The sequence below is a fragment of the Myotis yumanensis genome, unplaced genomic scaffold (assembly GCF_028538775.1).
Source record: "Myotis yumanensis isolate MYYU_CA2020_CCGP unplaced genomic scaffold, mMyoYum1.0.hap1 SCAF_13, whole genome shotgun sequence".
Classification (NCBI taxonomy): Eukaryota; Metazoa; Chordata; class Mammalia; order Chiroptera; family Vespertilionidae; genus Myotis; species Myotis yumanensis.
In genome coordinates, this window is record NW_027223764.1 from 43,942,880 (window position 1) to 43,955,404 (window position 12,525).

The following is a 12,525-nucleotide window of genomic DNA, read 5'->3' on the forward strand; positions in this document are numbered from 1 at the left end:
AAATTGACCTTAAAATTTTTTTGAAAAAGTGATTTTGTTGTTTAAATGTGTAGTGTTAACTACAACTTAATCTTTTTATAGACGTTAAACTGCTGTTAGTTTTTAGCTTAAAAGGGTTATATTAGTTAAAATGGCTAATTCTTTTGAACAATTCAAGCTCTTTAAATAGCAGCAAATTATACCCAAATAGGTTTATATCAAAACCTATGCTTACCTTAAATCTATTGTAAAAAAAAAAATAAAATCACAGTTTTAATTCATTTTTTTATTATTTCTGTACTTTTCCCTAAGACTGTAGTTTTACTTACTTGATACCATCTAAGAGTTGTCATACTTACTTTGGAAGGTTCTTTTGCTTCCTGTCATTTCATCAGAACACAAAGTAAAGCATTACTGCTTTTGGTGTTAGGGTTATAGGATCTGATTATCAACTAATTGACTTTTCATCAGAAATGGGATTTGTTTGCTTTTCTCAAAGTGATTTAACCTCAAGGTTCTGGTCACTAGGCTGAGCTTTCTTTTTAATTTAAACCTCCATATTGCATCAATAAGCCTTTTTAAGTGTATTCCCTGTATATAAATTTCAGATTTTTACAAACTAATATATCCCACAGAGATGAAGTACACATTCATTAATACTCATTGACAAAAACTGCATAGCTCATGTGATGTCATTAAGATATATTTTCTGATCTGTCAGTATCAACTTTATATATACCTTATTCTTAATTTTATAACTATAAACAGTAGTTTCATTTTGAGATTTGATCTCAAAGGAAATAAGGAATCAAGACTGAGCAGTTATCTCCTCCGAGGGGCTGAATCATTTTGTAACATACTACAGACCTTTCTTTTCTTTCTACCTGCTCCCACCACTGCTTATTTTTGGTTCTGCTTTTGACTATTTGACTTACAGTTCTCACTGATGACTTTTCTTTACTATAGCACCGATAAAACAAATACCTATCTATGCTGATATATACTTAGATGAAACAAATTATCCAGTTATATTAGCATACCACTACTTATGGAAAGCAATAACAAATTAAACATAATCTTTGATATTTACTTCCATGTAACTACTACTTTGTCCACATGTGATATTTTCTCTCTTGAGTACCATTATGAACTCATAGCATTTCAAAGTATTTACATGTTTTGGGGCCATTTAAGTAAAATAAGGATTACTTGATCACAAAAGCACTGCAATACCATCATGTTACTCAGAATGGCACGTAATTTAAAACTTATGAATTGTTTATTTCTGGAATTTGCCATTTAATATTGTCAGACCACAATTGCTTTGGGTAATTGAAACGGCAGAAAGTTAAACCATGGGTAAGGGGGACCCATTATATCTAAAGTAGTCAAGATCATAGAAACAAAAGTAAAAATGTGATTACCAAGAGGGGGAGGAGAGGGAGGGGCAATTAGTTTTTAATGGGTATTAGCGTTTAAGTTTTACAAGATGAAAAAGTTCAAAAGAATAATATAAAGCATATCTTGGTTATATCTGATATTTAGTTAAACTAAGAGCCATTTTTAAAAATTGTATTACTCAAATGAGCAAATACCTCCTACCCTGGAACTGATTAATCAATAGAGACCATGACCTTGACCATAACTCCACTCCTTTAGTCACCATGATTAATGTCATTCCCCTATATAACCCATCCTCTGAAAGCCAGGTCTTTAAGCAAATTTCCTCACCTGGGACTCCGGGCGTGGTGCCAATTCCTCAACTAATAAATCTTACTTTCTTTGCTGGAAAAAAAAGTTGTATTGCTCAGATCTGACTGACTTTCTCCACAGTAAGCTTGCTGAAGTGAATGAGTCATCACATATTCATTGAATACCTGGGTTTGAAGAGAAATTTAAATGTAAATAAGAGAAGATGCCTGCCTTTAAGGAGCATGCATTTTGAACAATGATGGAATTATTGAAATAATCACATAACCTCCTGAGGTGCCTTTAAAGATGTAATTATGAATGTAAATATTCTTAGATTTTTTTAAAAATTTATTTTATAGCCACAGCTGTTGCATCTGAAAAGATAAGCAGTATGCAATACTGCATAATATACCTAAGCAGAGTATGCCTATGGCTAGTATTTATCCTTCCTGCTCTGAGAATTAATAAGCATTAAGGTTTATAGTAGTCAGGGGAAGTGTCACCAGGGCAAGGGAGTTTGAACTGTGAGAACTATTTATATTAATTAATATTTTCTTTTTCTTTCTCCCAGATTTGGTATTAGGGGAAAGAAGTTACATTTTTCAACTTCTTATCTTCATAAAGCATCTTCCATTGTCAAATCCCCTAGCTTGTGTTCTATGGAAAAAGAAGAGGAAGACTGTGTAATCCTCTCTGAAGGCGTCATAGAGGAATACTTAGCATTCGACCACACAGATATGTGAGTATTATGTTTTTTAAGCTTCTTTCTCATCTCTTATTTTATGTATTAATCCCTATTTTTTCTAAAGTATACTACCAACATTACCTATAATTGTCACTTTTTGTTACATCTTTTTTTGTTGTTACATCTTTTCTATTACCTCTCAGAGTTCATGTGCTTAGTTGATATAAATCCCTGCTGCTGCCACAAACCAGACATCCTGCTGTGTTTTCCTCCTGCACATGTCATTTGCCTCTTCTTGACATTAAACATTTTTAAATGAGTTAATTTTTTCCTCCACATAATTTGATTTTACCCTTTGTAAGTTATCACCAGCAATTCATGGAATCACTGAAAAATTTTAAAAGAGCAGTTCAAGAGGTGTGAACTTCATTTACATAAATCTGTTTTAAAAAGGGTATATACAGTTTATATAAAAATCTTATACTCAGCACATACTTTATCATTGATAAAGCTTATGTATATCTATTCTTGTAGTCTTGACAATAGTCCTATGACATAGATATTATTTACCCTCTTGACAGGATAAGTGAGAGTCAGAGTAGTTAAATGATTTGTCTGAGGAAAAGCTAAAAATAAAACCTGTCCAATTCTAGGTCCAGCGTTCTCTTCACTATTCCACGCTATCTTTCTGAAACAACCGCTTAAACTATTCTTTTAGCTTTGATAGTCACAGCAGCATATCTGGAAGTGAGAGAATTTCATTTTAGGCTATGAGGGTTTGGTTAGGTCTAGTTAGTATTGTGTCAAATGATTCTGGACTCTTTTTCCCATCATATTTCCTACCGAGCCATGCTTACTCATGTGCTCAATGCACACCTTCTAGGGCCAGCTAAACATAACCCAGATTCCTGTACATAACACCTTGAACTAGCTCCTTGTTGCAAAAGAATCGCAATTAGGTTCTTTGGTTTTCTAGAGTCTGCCCCCTCTCCCTTTATTTCACCTGGTGTGGGTCAGATTGTCTATGTTTTCTCTTCCTTTTTCCTCTAGCCAGTCTTCTTCCTTGGTGCAGTACAGTATGTAATGTAACTGTTTCTCTGGATGGATGTATAATGTTTCCTTTTAGAAATGCACATTGGGGGACAGAGATGTAGGAGACTTATTTTTCACTACATGCATACATTTCTACAATATGAATTTTTCATCATATGAATGTGTTATCTCTTCTAAAAAGAAATAGATTTGACTCACTGAGAGTTTCTGGGTTACAGATACAGTCTCCAGAAGAGGCTCAGAGTAGCTTCCTGTGCTGTTGGGCTCTTTTTTCTTTCCAGGCAATTACCAAATGTTTATTTGGATTAGTAAAAGTTTTTAAATAATCTATGTGGACTCTTTCCCTAATGAATCATTGCCTTCATTGTGCAGCATAATCACAGTCACATGCACATCATTAAATGTCACATTAGTATTAGTCTAAATCAGGGGTGGGTAAACTTTTTGACTCGAGGGTCACAATGGGTTCTTAAACTGGACCAGAGGGCCGGAACAAAAGCATGGATGGAGTGTTTGTGTGAACTAATATAAATTCAAAGTAAACATCTACACTAATAAAAGAGAAACATGGTAATTAGCGTACGACCGCTACCCTTTTCATTGGCTAATCAGTGAGTATATGCAAATTAACTGTCAGTCAAGATGGCGGCAGGCAGCCAGGCAGCTGGAAGCGAACATGAGGTTTGCTTGCTGCAGTGAAGGAGGACTCCAACGTTCCCCGCCTCACTTGCCGGCCTGTGAGCTACAACTCTAAGCAACTAAGTACTATGTTGCAAATAAGAAGATAAACAAAACCCCAGAAACCGGCTTTCAGTCAGCAGGGCTTTAGCAACATTGTATCAGTGTTTTCAGTGGCAAGGCCTCAGAGCTAAAGCTGGCCCAGAATAAAAAAAAAGAAAAGAAAATAAGGAGCAGTTGGGAGCTTCAGTTACTCGCCAGCCAGAAAACAGCCCTCAGCCCCTCACCCAGACTGGCCAGGCACCCCAGTGGGGACCCCCACCCTTATCCAGGACACCCTTCAGGGCAAACCAGCCAGCCCCCACCCGTGCACCAGGCCTCTATCCTATATAGTAAAAGGGTAATATGCCTCCCAGCACCGGGATCAGCGAAGCAGCGAGGCTCCCATCACCGGGATCAGCGTGACAGGGGGCAGCGCCCAAACCCCCTGATCGCCCTGCGGCTCTGTGTGTGACAGGGGGCGGGGCCACAACCTCCCTATCTGCCCTGCTCTGTGCCTGATAGGGGGGAGCTCCCCAATCCCCTGATTGCCCTGCGGCTCTGTGTTTGACAGGGTGCAGCGCACCAACCCCCTGATCGGCCCTGCTCTGTGTGTGACAGGGTGCGGCGCCCCAACCCCCCTCCCCCCCCCCACGGGCCCTGCTCTGTGTGTGACAGGGTAGAGCCATAATCTCTCCATCGGCCCTGCCCCGAGTGTGACAGTGGCGGCGCCCCAACCCCCTGATCGGCCCTGCTCTGTGGGTGAGAGGGTGGCACCCCAAACCCCCTCCACGGGCCTTGCTCTGTGTGTGACAGGGTAGAGCCATAACCTCCCCATTGGCCCTGCCCTGAGTGTGACAGGGTGCAGCACCCCAACCCCCTGATCCGCCCTGCTCTGTGTGTGACAGGGGGTGGTGCCCCAACTCCCCTATCGGCCCTACTTTGTGAGTGACAGCGGGGAGCTCCTCAACCCCCTGATCGGCCCTGCTCTGTGCGTGACAGGGGGGAGCTCCCCAACCCCCTGATCGGCCCTGCTCTGTGCGTGACAGGGGGCGGCGCCGCAACCTCCCCATCGACCCTGCCTTGAGTGTGACAGGGGGCAGTGCCCCAACCCCCCAATCGGCCCTACCCTGAGCGTGACTGAGGGTGGCATCGCAACCTCCCGATCTGCCCTGCTCTGTGCATGACGGGGCGGTGCCCCAACTCCCCAATCAGCCCTGCTCTGAGCCTGACCAGGGGCTGCACCTAGGGATTGGGCCTGCCCTCTGCCACCCGGAAGCAGGCCTAAGCCAGCAGGTCGTTATCTCCCGAGGGGTCCCAGACTGCGAGAGGGCACAGGCCGGGCTGAGGGACGCCGTCCCGTCCCCCCCCCCCCCCCCCCCCCGAGTGCACAAATTTTTGTGCACCGGGCCTCTAGTCATTACATAAAAGGGTACGGTCTTTTTTTTTTTTTAGTTTTATTCATTTCAAACAGGCCGGATCCGGCCCGCGGGCTGTAGTTTGCCCACGGCTGGTCTAAATGTTACTCAATTACAACAAAAGATTACTTCTGTATGCTTAGTTGTCACAGCTTGTTACTCAATTGAAAATGCTCATCTGTTTAAAGCTAAAAAATCAGTGATTCTCAGGCTTCTATTTCTTGTTCTGTTTTGTTGGCAAAGTAGTGGGGTGGGGATAATAAGGGAAATGCAGTCTCCTCTGTTGAGAACTCCCTTAGTTCACAAGGCAACTTAATACATGTGCTACATATGCTGGGCAAGGGGCAGGGAAACACGGGGTTCAGATCACACTTCTAAGGAGCACAGAGGACGGTGGTGAGCATTCAGTGAATAACCACAAAGTCTTTCCATCTTGCTTCTGTCACAGGGAAGAGGGGTTTCATGGAAAGAAATCAGAAGCAGCTACAGAGAAACAGAAATTAGGGTACCCTCCCATTGCTCCATTTTACTGCATGAAAGAGGATGTCCTTGCTTATGTGTTCGATGAAGTGTGGAGCAAGGTTCTGAGCTGTATGGAGCAGTTGACACGCAGTCACTGGGAGGGATTTGCTTCTGGTAAGGTTCTTTGTGAAAAAAATATAAAAAGGTAATTGTTTATGATTTCCAGGCCCTAGCCAGTCTGTTAGATTATATGCTTCATTAGTGCAAAAGACTCATATTTGTATTTCCCACAGAAACTAAGAGATATTTAGAAATATATTTGAGAGGAGCAAAAAGGCCTAGTCTATGATGACTAGACAGAGACTGTGCTTTCTCTTTGAATATAATTATTTGTGAGAAAAAAACATGTACAAGTGGCAAGTACATCTTTAAACTGCTTTATTAAAGGATAATTGATATGTAACAAATCATACATATTTAAAGTGTATAAGTTGATAAGTTGACCTGTGTATACGCACATGAAACAGCCAATAGAGTGAACATACCATTACCCCCAAAATTACCTTGCCCGACCCACCATCCCCAAGTGACAGTTAATCTGCTGTCACTATAGTTTTTGTTTTGCAGAATTTCATATAAATGGAATCATATGGTATTTACTCTTTTTCTATCAGTTTCTTTCACTCAACATGATCATTTTGAGATTCATTCATGTCCTTGTGTGTGCAACCATTTATTCCTTTTATTGCTAAGTAGTATTCCATTGTTCCATAATGTATCCATTTATCAGTTGATGGGAATTTGGATTGTTTTCACCTTTGGACTGTTAGATGTAAAGATGTTATGAACACCAGTGTACAAGAATTTTTTGGAAATATATTTTCTTTTCTCTTGGATAAATTTGTATGAGTGGAATAGTTCAATTACATGGTTAAATGTATATTTAACTTTTAAAGAACTGATTGTATTGGTTTTCTATGTTATACAAAAATTATCACAGATTTGTGGGTCAGAAATCCAGGAACAGTCCTCTACTTGGGATCTCAAAAGGCTGCAATCAAGGTGTTGACTGCGCTGAGTTCTCACGTAGAGGCTCAACTAGAAAAGGATCTACTTTCCCTTTTGTGTGTTCTTGGAAGGATCCGGTTCTTGTAGTCAGGGCAGCTTTCTTCTTAAAAAACAGCAAGAAAGACTGAGAACTAGTTTACTAGCAAGACAAGCTAATATAATGTAACATAATAATGGGAATCACATCCCATCACTTTTACCATCACCTATTGGTCTGAAAAAGTCACAGGTCCTGCCCACATTCAAAGGGCAGGTATTACACAAAGGTGAACACCAAGAGGTGAGCATCAGGGGAGCCACCTTAGAGTCTGTCCACTACAACCTCCCACTGGCGCCCAATGATCACGTGCTCCCACAGGAAAAACACTTTCAACTCCTCCCAAGGTTTCCAAGAGACTCCTCTTATTACAGCCAGCAGCCCAGAAGTCCAAAATATACCATCTAAATCAGGTCCGCCTATGAATCAAGTGCTTGGATGTAATACATTAAGTAAAGTTACTGGGGTACAGTTTCTTTCCATTCATACACCTGTGAAACTAAAGGTTATATTTAAACATCTAACTATGTAATCTAACCATTCCATTCCTAGAGACAAGTTATCTGACTCCACACCCAACATACAATAGTGGGCCGAGAAAGGATAACAGTTATAGACATTCCAGTTTAAAGGGTGGGGGTGGGAGGATGGAAAGTAGAAAAGGGTCCATGTCAATTCTGAAATCCAATTGGGAAAATATTGGGAGTTCATTCATAAGGTTTCAAGGCCTGGAAATAATCTTCTCAACTCTCTGCTCCACTGCCCAGGCTCTTTGTTTGACTATCTGAGTCATCTTTCATTTTTCATGAAAGGTAGCACATGTTTGCAGCTAAGTAGTTTTATCAGGCTGCTTCCTGCCAATAGAATTTTGGGGTTCTGACAGCCTTCTTCCATTTAGAATCTTTTGCCATCTAGAGAGACTGAGAATTTCTAAGATCATCAGGTACTGGTTTATTTATGCTTAATAATTTTTTCTTCAATGTATCTCCCTTATCTCATATTTTATTATAAGCAGCAGGCCTCACCTTCAACAATTTGATTGGAAATCTCCTTAGCTATATAACCAAGACTATCACTTAAAAGTTCTGCTTTTCACGACCACAGGAGACCACTTCATTAACCTTCCTGCCACCAGATAACAAGCATCTCCCTTCCACCTTCTATAAATATATATTTGACTTCAGAGAGGAAGGGAAAGGGAGAAATAGAAACATCAATGATGAGAGAGAAACTTCATCAATCGGCTGCTTTCTGCATGCCCCCCACTGGGGATCCAGCCCGTAACCCGTACATGTGCCCTGACTGGGAATTGAACCATGACCTCCTGGTTCATAGGTTGATGCTCAATCACTGAACCACACCAGCCAGGCCCTTCTAATAAAATGTTCCTCATTTCCTTCAGAGCCCTTCCCTCCAAATCCAGATTTCCACTAAGTCTGTTCAAGGCAATTATGCCTTCTCCATCATGCTTCTCTCCAGCCTCTATCAATGAACAATTGAAAATGAAATTAAGAAAATAATCCTATATAATAAAAGGCTAATATGCAAATTGTCCCTTCAACAACCAGTTAAACCGGGAGTTCAACCAGGGGCGGGGCTGGCTGGCCAACCACCCACAGCCCCTCCCCCCGGTCGGCCCTGCCCCCAATTTGCCCCCTCACCCTGATCAGAGGCGGAACCAGCCAGCCAACCTCCTGTGTCCCCTCCCCACAGCTTGCCCGGCCCCATCGGCCCCGATCAGGGTGGGCCAGCCGGACCCCACTGGTGCACTAATTTGTGCTCCAGGCCTCTAGTTCATTTATAATAGCATCAGAAAGAATAAAATAAACTTAACCAAGGAAGTGCAAGACTTGTACACTGAAAACTACAAAACATTATTAAGAGAAATTAGAAAAGACCTAAAGAAATGGAAGGACAACAGTGTTTATGGATTGAAAGACTTAAAATCGTTAAGATGGCAATATCCCCCAAATAGATCTACAGGTTGACTATAATTCTTATCAAAATTCCAAATGCCTGTTTTGCAGAAATTGGACAAGCTGATCCAAAAATTCAGATGGAAATGCAAAGTACCCTGAATATACAAAACAATATTAAAAAAGAAAAAAGTGGGAGGACTCACACTTCCTGACTTTGAAACTTAATACAAAGCTACAGTAATCAAAACAGTGTGATGCTGGCATAGGACAGACATAGAAATCAATGGAATAGAATCAAAAGTCCAGAAATAAACCCACACTCTATGTCCAATTGATTTTCAACAAGGATGCCAAGATCATTCAATGGGGTTAAGTAGGGTATAGGAACAACTGGATAGCCACATGGAAAAGAGAAGGAAGTTGGACCCTTACTTGACACCATATACAAAATATCAACTAAAAATGGAAAAAAGACACACATTTAAGAACTAAAACTATATAACTCTTAGAAGAAAACAGAGTACGTCTTCATGAGCTTGTGTGTTGAAGTGATTTTCATGTTACTTCTTGGAGTTTGTTGAGCTATTTGCACCTGCAAGTTTATTATTTGGTTTGGCAGAGATTCTTAGATATGACACCAAACCCACAAATGACGAAAGAAAAAATAGATAAATTGGGACTTCATCAAAATAAACTTTTTGTATCAAACACATTATCAAGAAAGAGAAAACCACCTACAGAATGGGAGCAAATATGTACAAATCATACAACTCATAAGAATCTAGTAGCCACAACATGTAAAGAACTACAGTTCACCTTGGCTAGTGTGGCTCAGTTGGTTGGAGCATCATCCTGTGCACCAAATGGTGGCAGTGTCGATTCTCGGCCAGGGCACTTATCCAGGTTACAGGTTTGATCCCCAGTCGGGGCGTGTGCCGTAGGCAACCAATCAATGTTTCACATCAGTGTTTCTCTCTACCTCCTCTCCCTCCCTTCTTTTCTCAGAAACAAACAAACAAAACTACAATTCAACAACAAAAGGACAAACAACCCAACTGTAAAAATGGGCAAATAACCTGACTAGACCTTTCTCCAATAAATACATGAAGAGATGTTCAAATGCAATTGGTTTGAGGATTTTGGTAGTGTTTTTTTGAACCATGCAGGTAGTATGAAATTGGACTGCAAAGATAAGTGAAGCCTAGCTCAAGACAGAATTCTCAGAGATTGTTTTTCATAGTACTGTTGCTGTGGGTCTGGAGATGGATAACATTCTGTTTCTTTGCTCAGATGATGAGAGTAATGTTGCAATCACCAAATCGGCTCCAGAAAGCCCCTGTGTGCTGAGTGAACCACAACCTTTGGTCTTACCTCGAGTGCCACAGTCTAAGGTGCTGTCCATCACCTCAAATCCGGTAAGCCCCACAGGGGAATATACTAGAGAACCTAGGACTGTTTTTGCCAGAAGTTTGCTCAGTTATTTGCCTGAGCTGTATTATTTATGACTCAATTTTTTCAGTAAAGTTATGTGTTTATCACTATAATCCAGTGATTCTATGTATTGACAAATTTATGACTCAATTTTTTCAGTAAAGTTATGTGTTTATCACTATAATCCAGTGATTCTATGTATTGACAAATTTAATTTCAGTTTTAAAAATTAATAGTACATTAGGGTTAAATTATTCTCAGTCAGCTCTTTTGAAAAGGCGGGTATAAGCAGTACAATCTAGACTCAACTATCTGTCAGCCTGTTCTGGGAAGAATGAAGGGTATGATGAAAAGAGAGACCAAATCTCAGATTTTTTAAGGCCATAACATTCTATCCTTTGAATTTGATTCCTTCTTTCTTTTTTTCTTGTCACTGTCTACTTGACTTTTGTGTTCTTCTCCCAAGTATTTGAATCTGTTGACTTGTTCCATACTTTGTGTTTTCTTTTGGGGTGTTTTAGCACTTAGGTGTAAAAGGCAAACCAGAGAGGCCAGAGAGAAGTGGTCTCAAGTCTATGGGCAAGCATGAAGATGGCCATTTCTTGCAGGTTGATGGGCGTGCTGATGACTGTTTTCATCCCTGTGCAATGATTATGTAGAACCAGTTCCTACATGATAGTTTCTCAGTGTTACTTGTGGCAAAAGAGTTGGGATAAAGGGAGCATAGTGGGAAGGGAAGAAAAGACTCTAATCTTTGTGTGCCATGCTCATCAACCCTGCATTTTATGGCTAGATCGAATATGTGGTTTGTTGGTATACTGAGCAGATATTGTGCAGCTGGATTTATAAACATGTTATTTAAAAATAAAATCAGCAAGGTTTATACCTCATCACATTAAAGGGTGAACCAGGTGAAATTATGTTCCTTGGATAGTAATAAAATACTTCTACATGTTGAACTGGCTTGGCAATGGTTTAGGAAACCTAAGCCCTAATCAGTTGACTTCAATGGTTCTGATTACTGATAAAAGTAATAAGTGTTAATCCAAACATTCTTGAAAGAAAAAGCAAGAGGAAAATGCATGGCAAAGGAGATGACCTGAGAGAGAAAAGAAACCGTACTCTGAGGTAGTGATGTGCGTCCAAGTAAGATTAAATCCTGCTAACGTTGCAACAATAGGATTAACTCCTTCCAATAAATAGTCTTCAGAATTTTAGTTATCATTGAGAGCTGATGACTCCAGCGGTAGTGAAGGAGAAAGGATTAGTTTGTGTAGAGCGATGGTGAAAAACCATGTTATAGTTTACCCTTATTTTTTTCTTCTTTTAAGCCATTTATTTGGATTCTATAATTACAATTTTGGGGGCAAAAATGGCACCAGGTGTTAGACCAGTGGAGTCAGACCAGACCTTGGTTCAGCCTCCTCAGTACTTGAGTTCTGGCTAAGAAAGAATTCAGAGCCAAGATTCAAACTATAAGGTAAAGTTTATTTAGAAAGTCACAAAGATAAAAACATCAAAATAAAAAGCTTTTGCACAGCAAAGGAAACCATCAACAAAACAACAAGAAAGGCCACTGCATAGGAGAACATATTTGCAAATGTTATCACCAATAAGGGTTTAATCTCCAACATTTACAGGGAACTCATACAACTTAACAAAAGGAAGGTAAACAACCCAATCAAAAAATGGGCAACAGACCTAAATAGATACTTTTCGAAAGAAGACAGAAGAAAGGCCAAGAGACATATGAAAACATGTTCAAAGTCACTAATCATCCGAGAAATGCAAATCAAAACAACAGTGCAGTACCATCTCACACCTGTCAGAATGGCTACCATCAACAAATCAACAAATGACAAGTGCTGGCGAGGATGTGGAGAAAAAGGAACCCCCGTGCACTGCTGGTGGGAATGCAGACTGGTGCAGCCACTGTGGAGAACAGTATGGAGTTTCCTCAAAAAACTAAAAATGGACCCAGTGATCCCACTTCTAGGAATATATCCCAAGAAACTAGAAACACCAATCAGAAAGGATACATGCACCCCTATATTCACAGCAACA

General features: G+C 40.3%; 2 protein-coding genes across 2 annotated transcripts in view; one reads left to right on the plus strand and one right to left on the minus strand.

The window, feature by feature from the left end:
* Positions 1-12,525, minus strand: part of ECD (ecdysoneless cell cycle regulator) — a 77,264-nt gene that overhangs the window by 52,695 nt on the left and 12,044 nt on the right. The window lies entirely within an intron of this gene.
* FAM149B1 (family with sequence similarity 149 member B1) overlaps positions 1-12,525 on the plus strand; it is a 46,080-nt gene that overhangs the window by 19,890 nt on the left and 13,665 nt on the right. Inside the window, exons 6-8 of the mRNA XM_070432967.1 lie at positions 2,243-2,410; positions 5,993-6,180; positions 10,321-10,445. Of these exons, the coding sequence (XP_070289068.1) occupies positions 2,243-2,410; positions 5,993-6,180; positions 10,321-10,445 (481 nt within the window). The remainder of the gene's footprint in view (positions 1-2,242; positions 2,411-5,992; positions 6,181-10,320; positions 10,446-12,525) is intronic.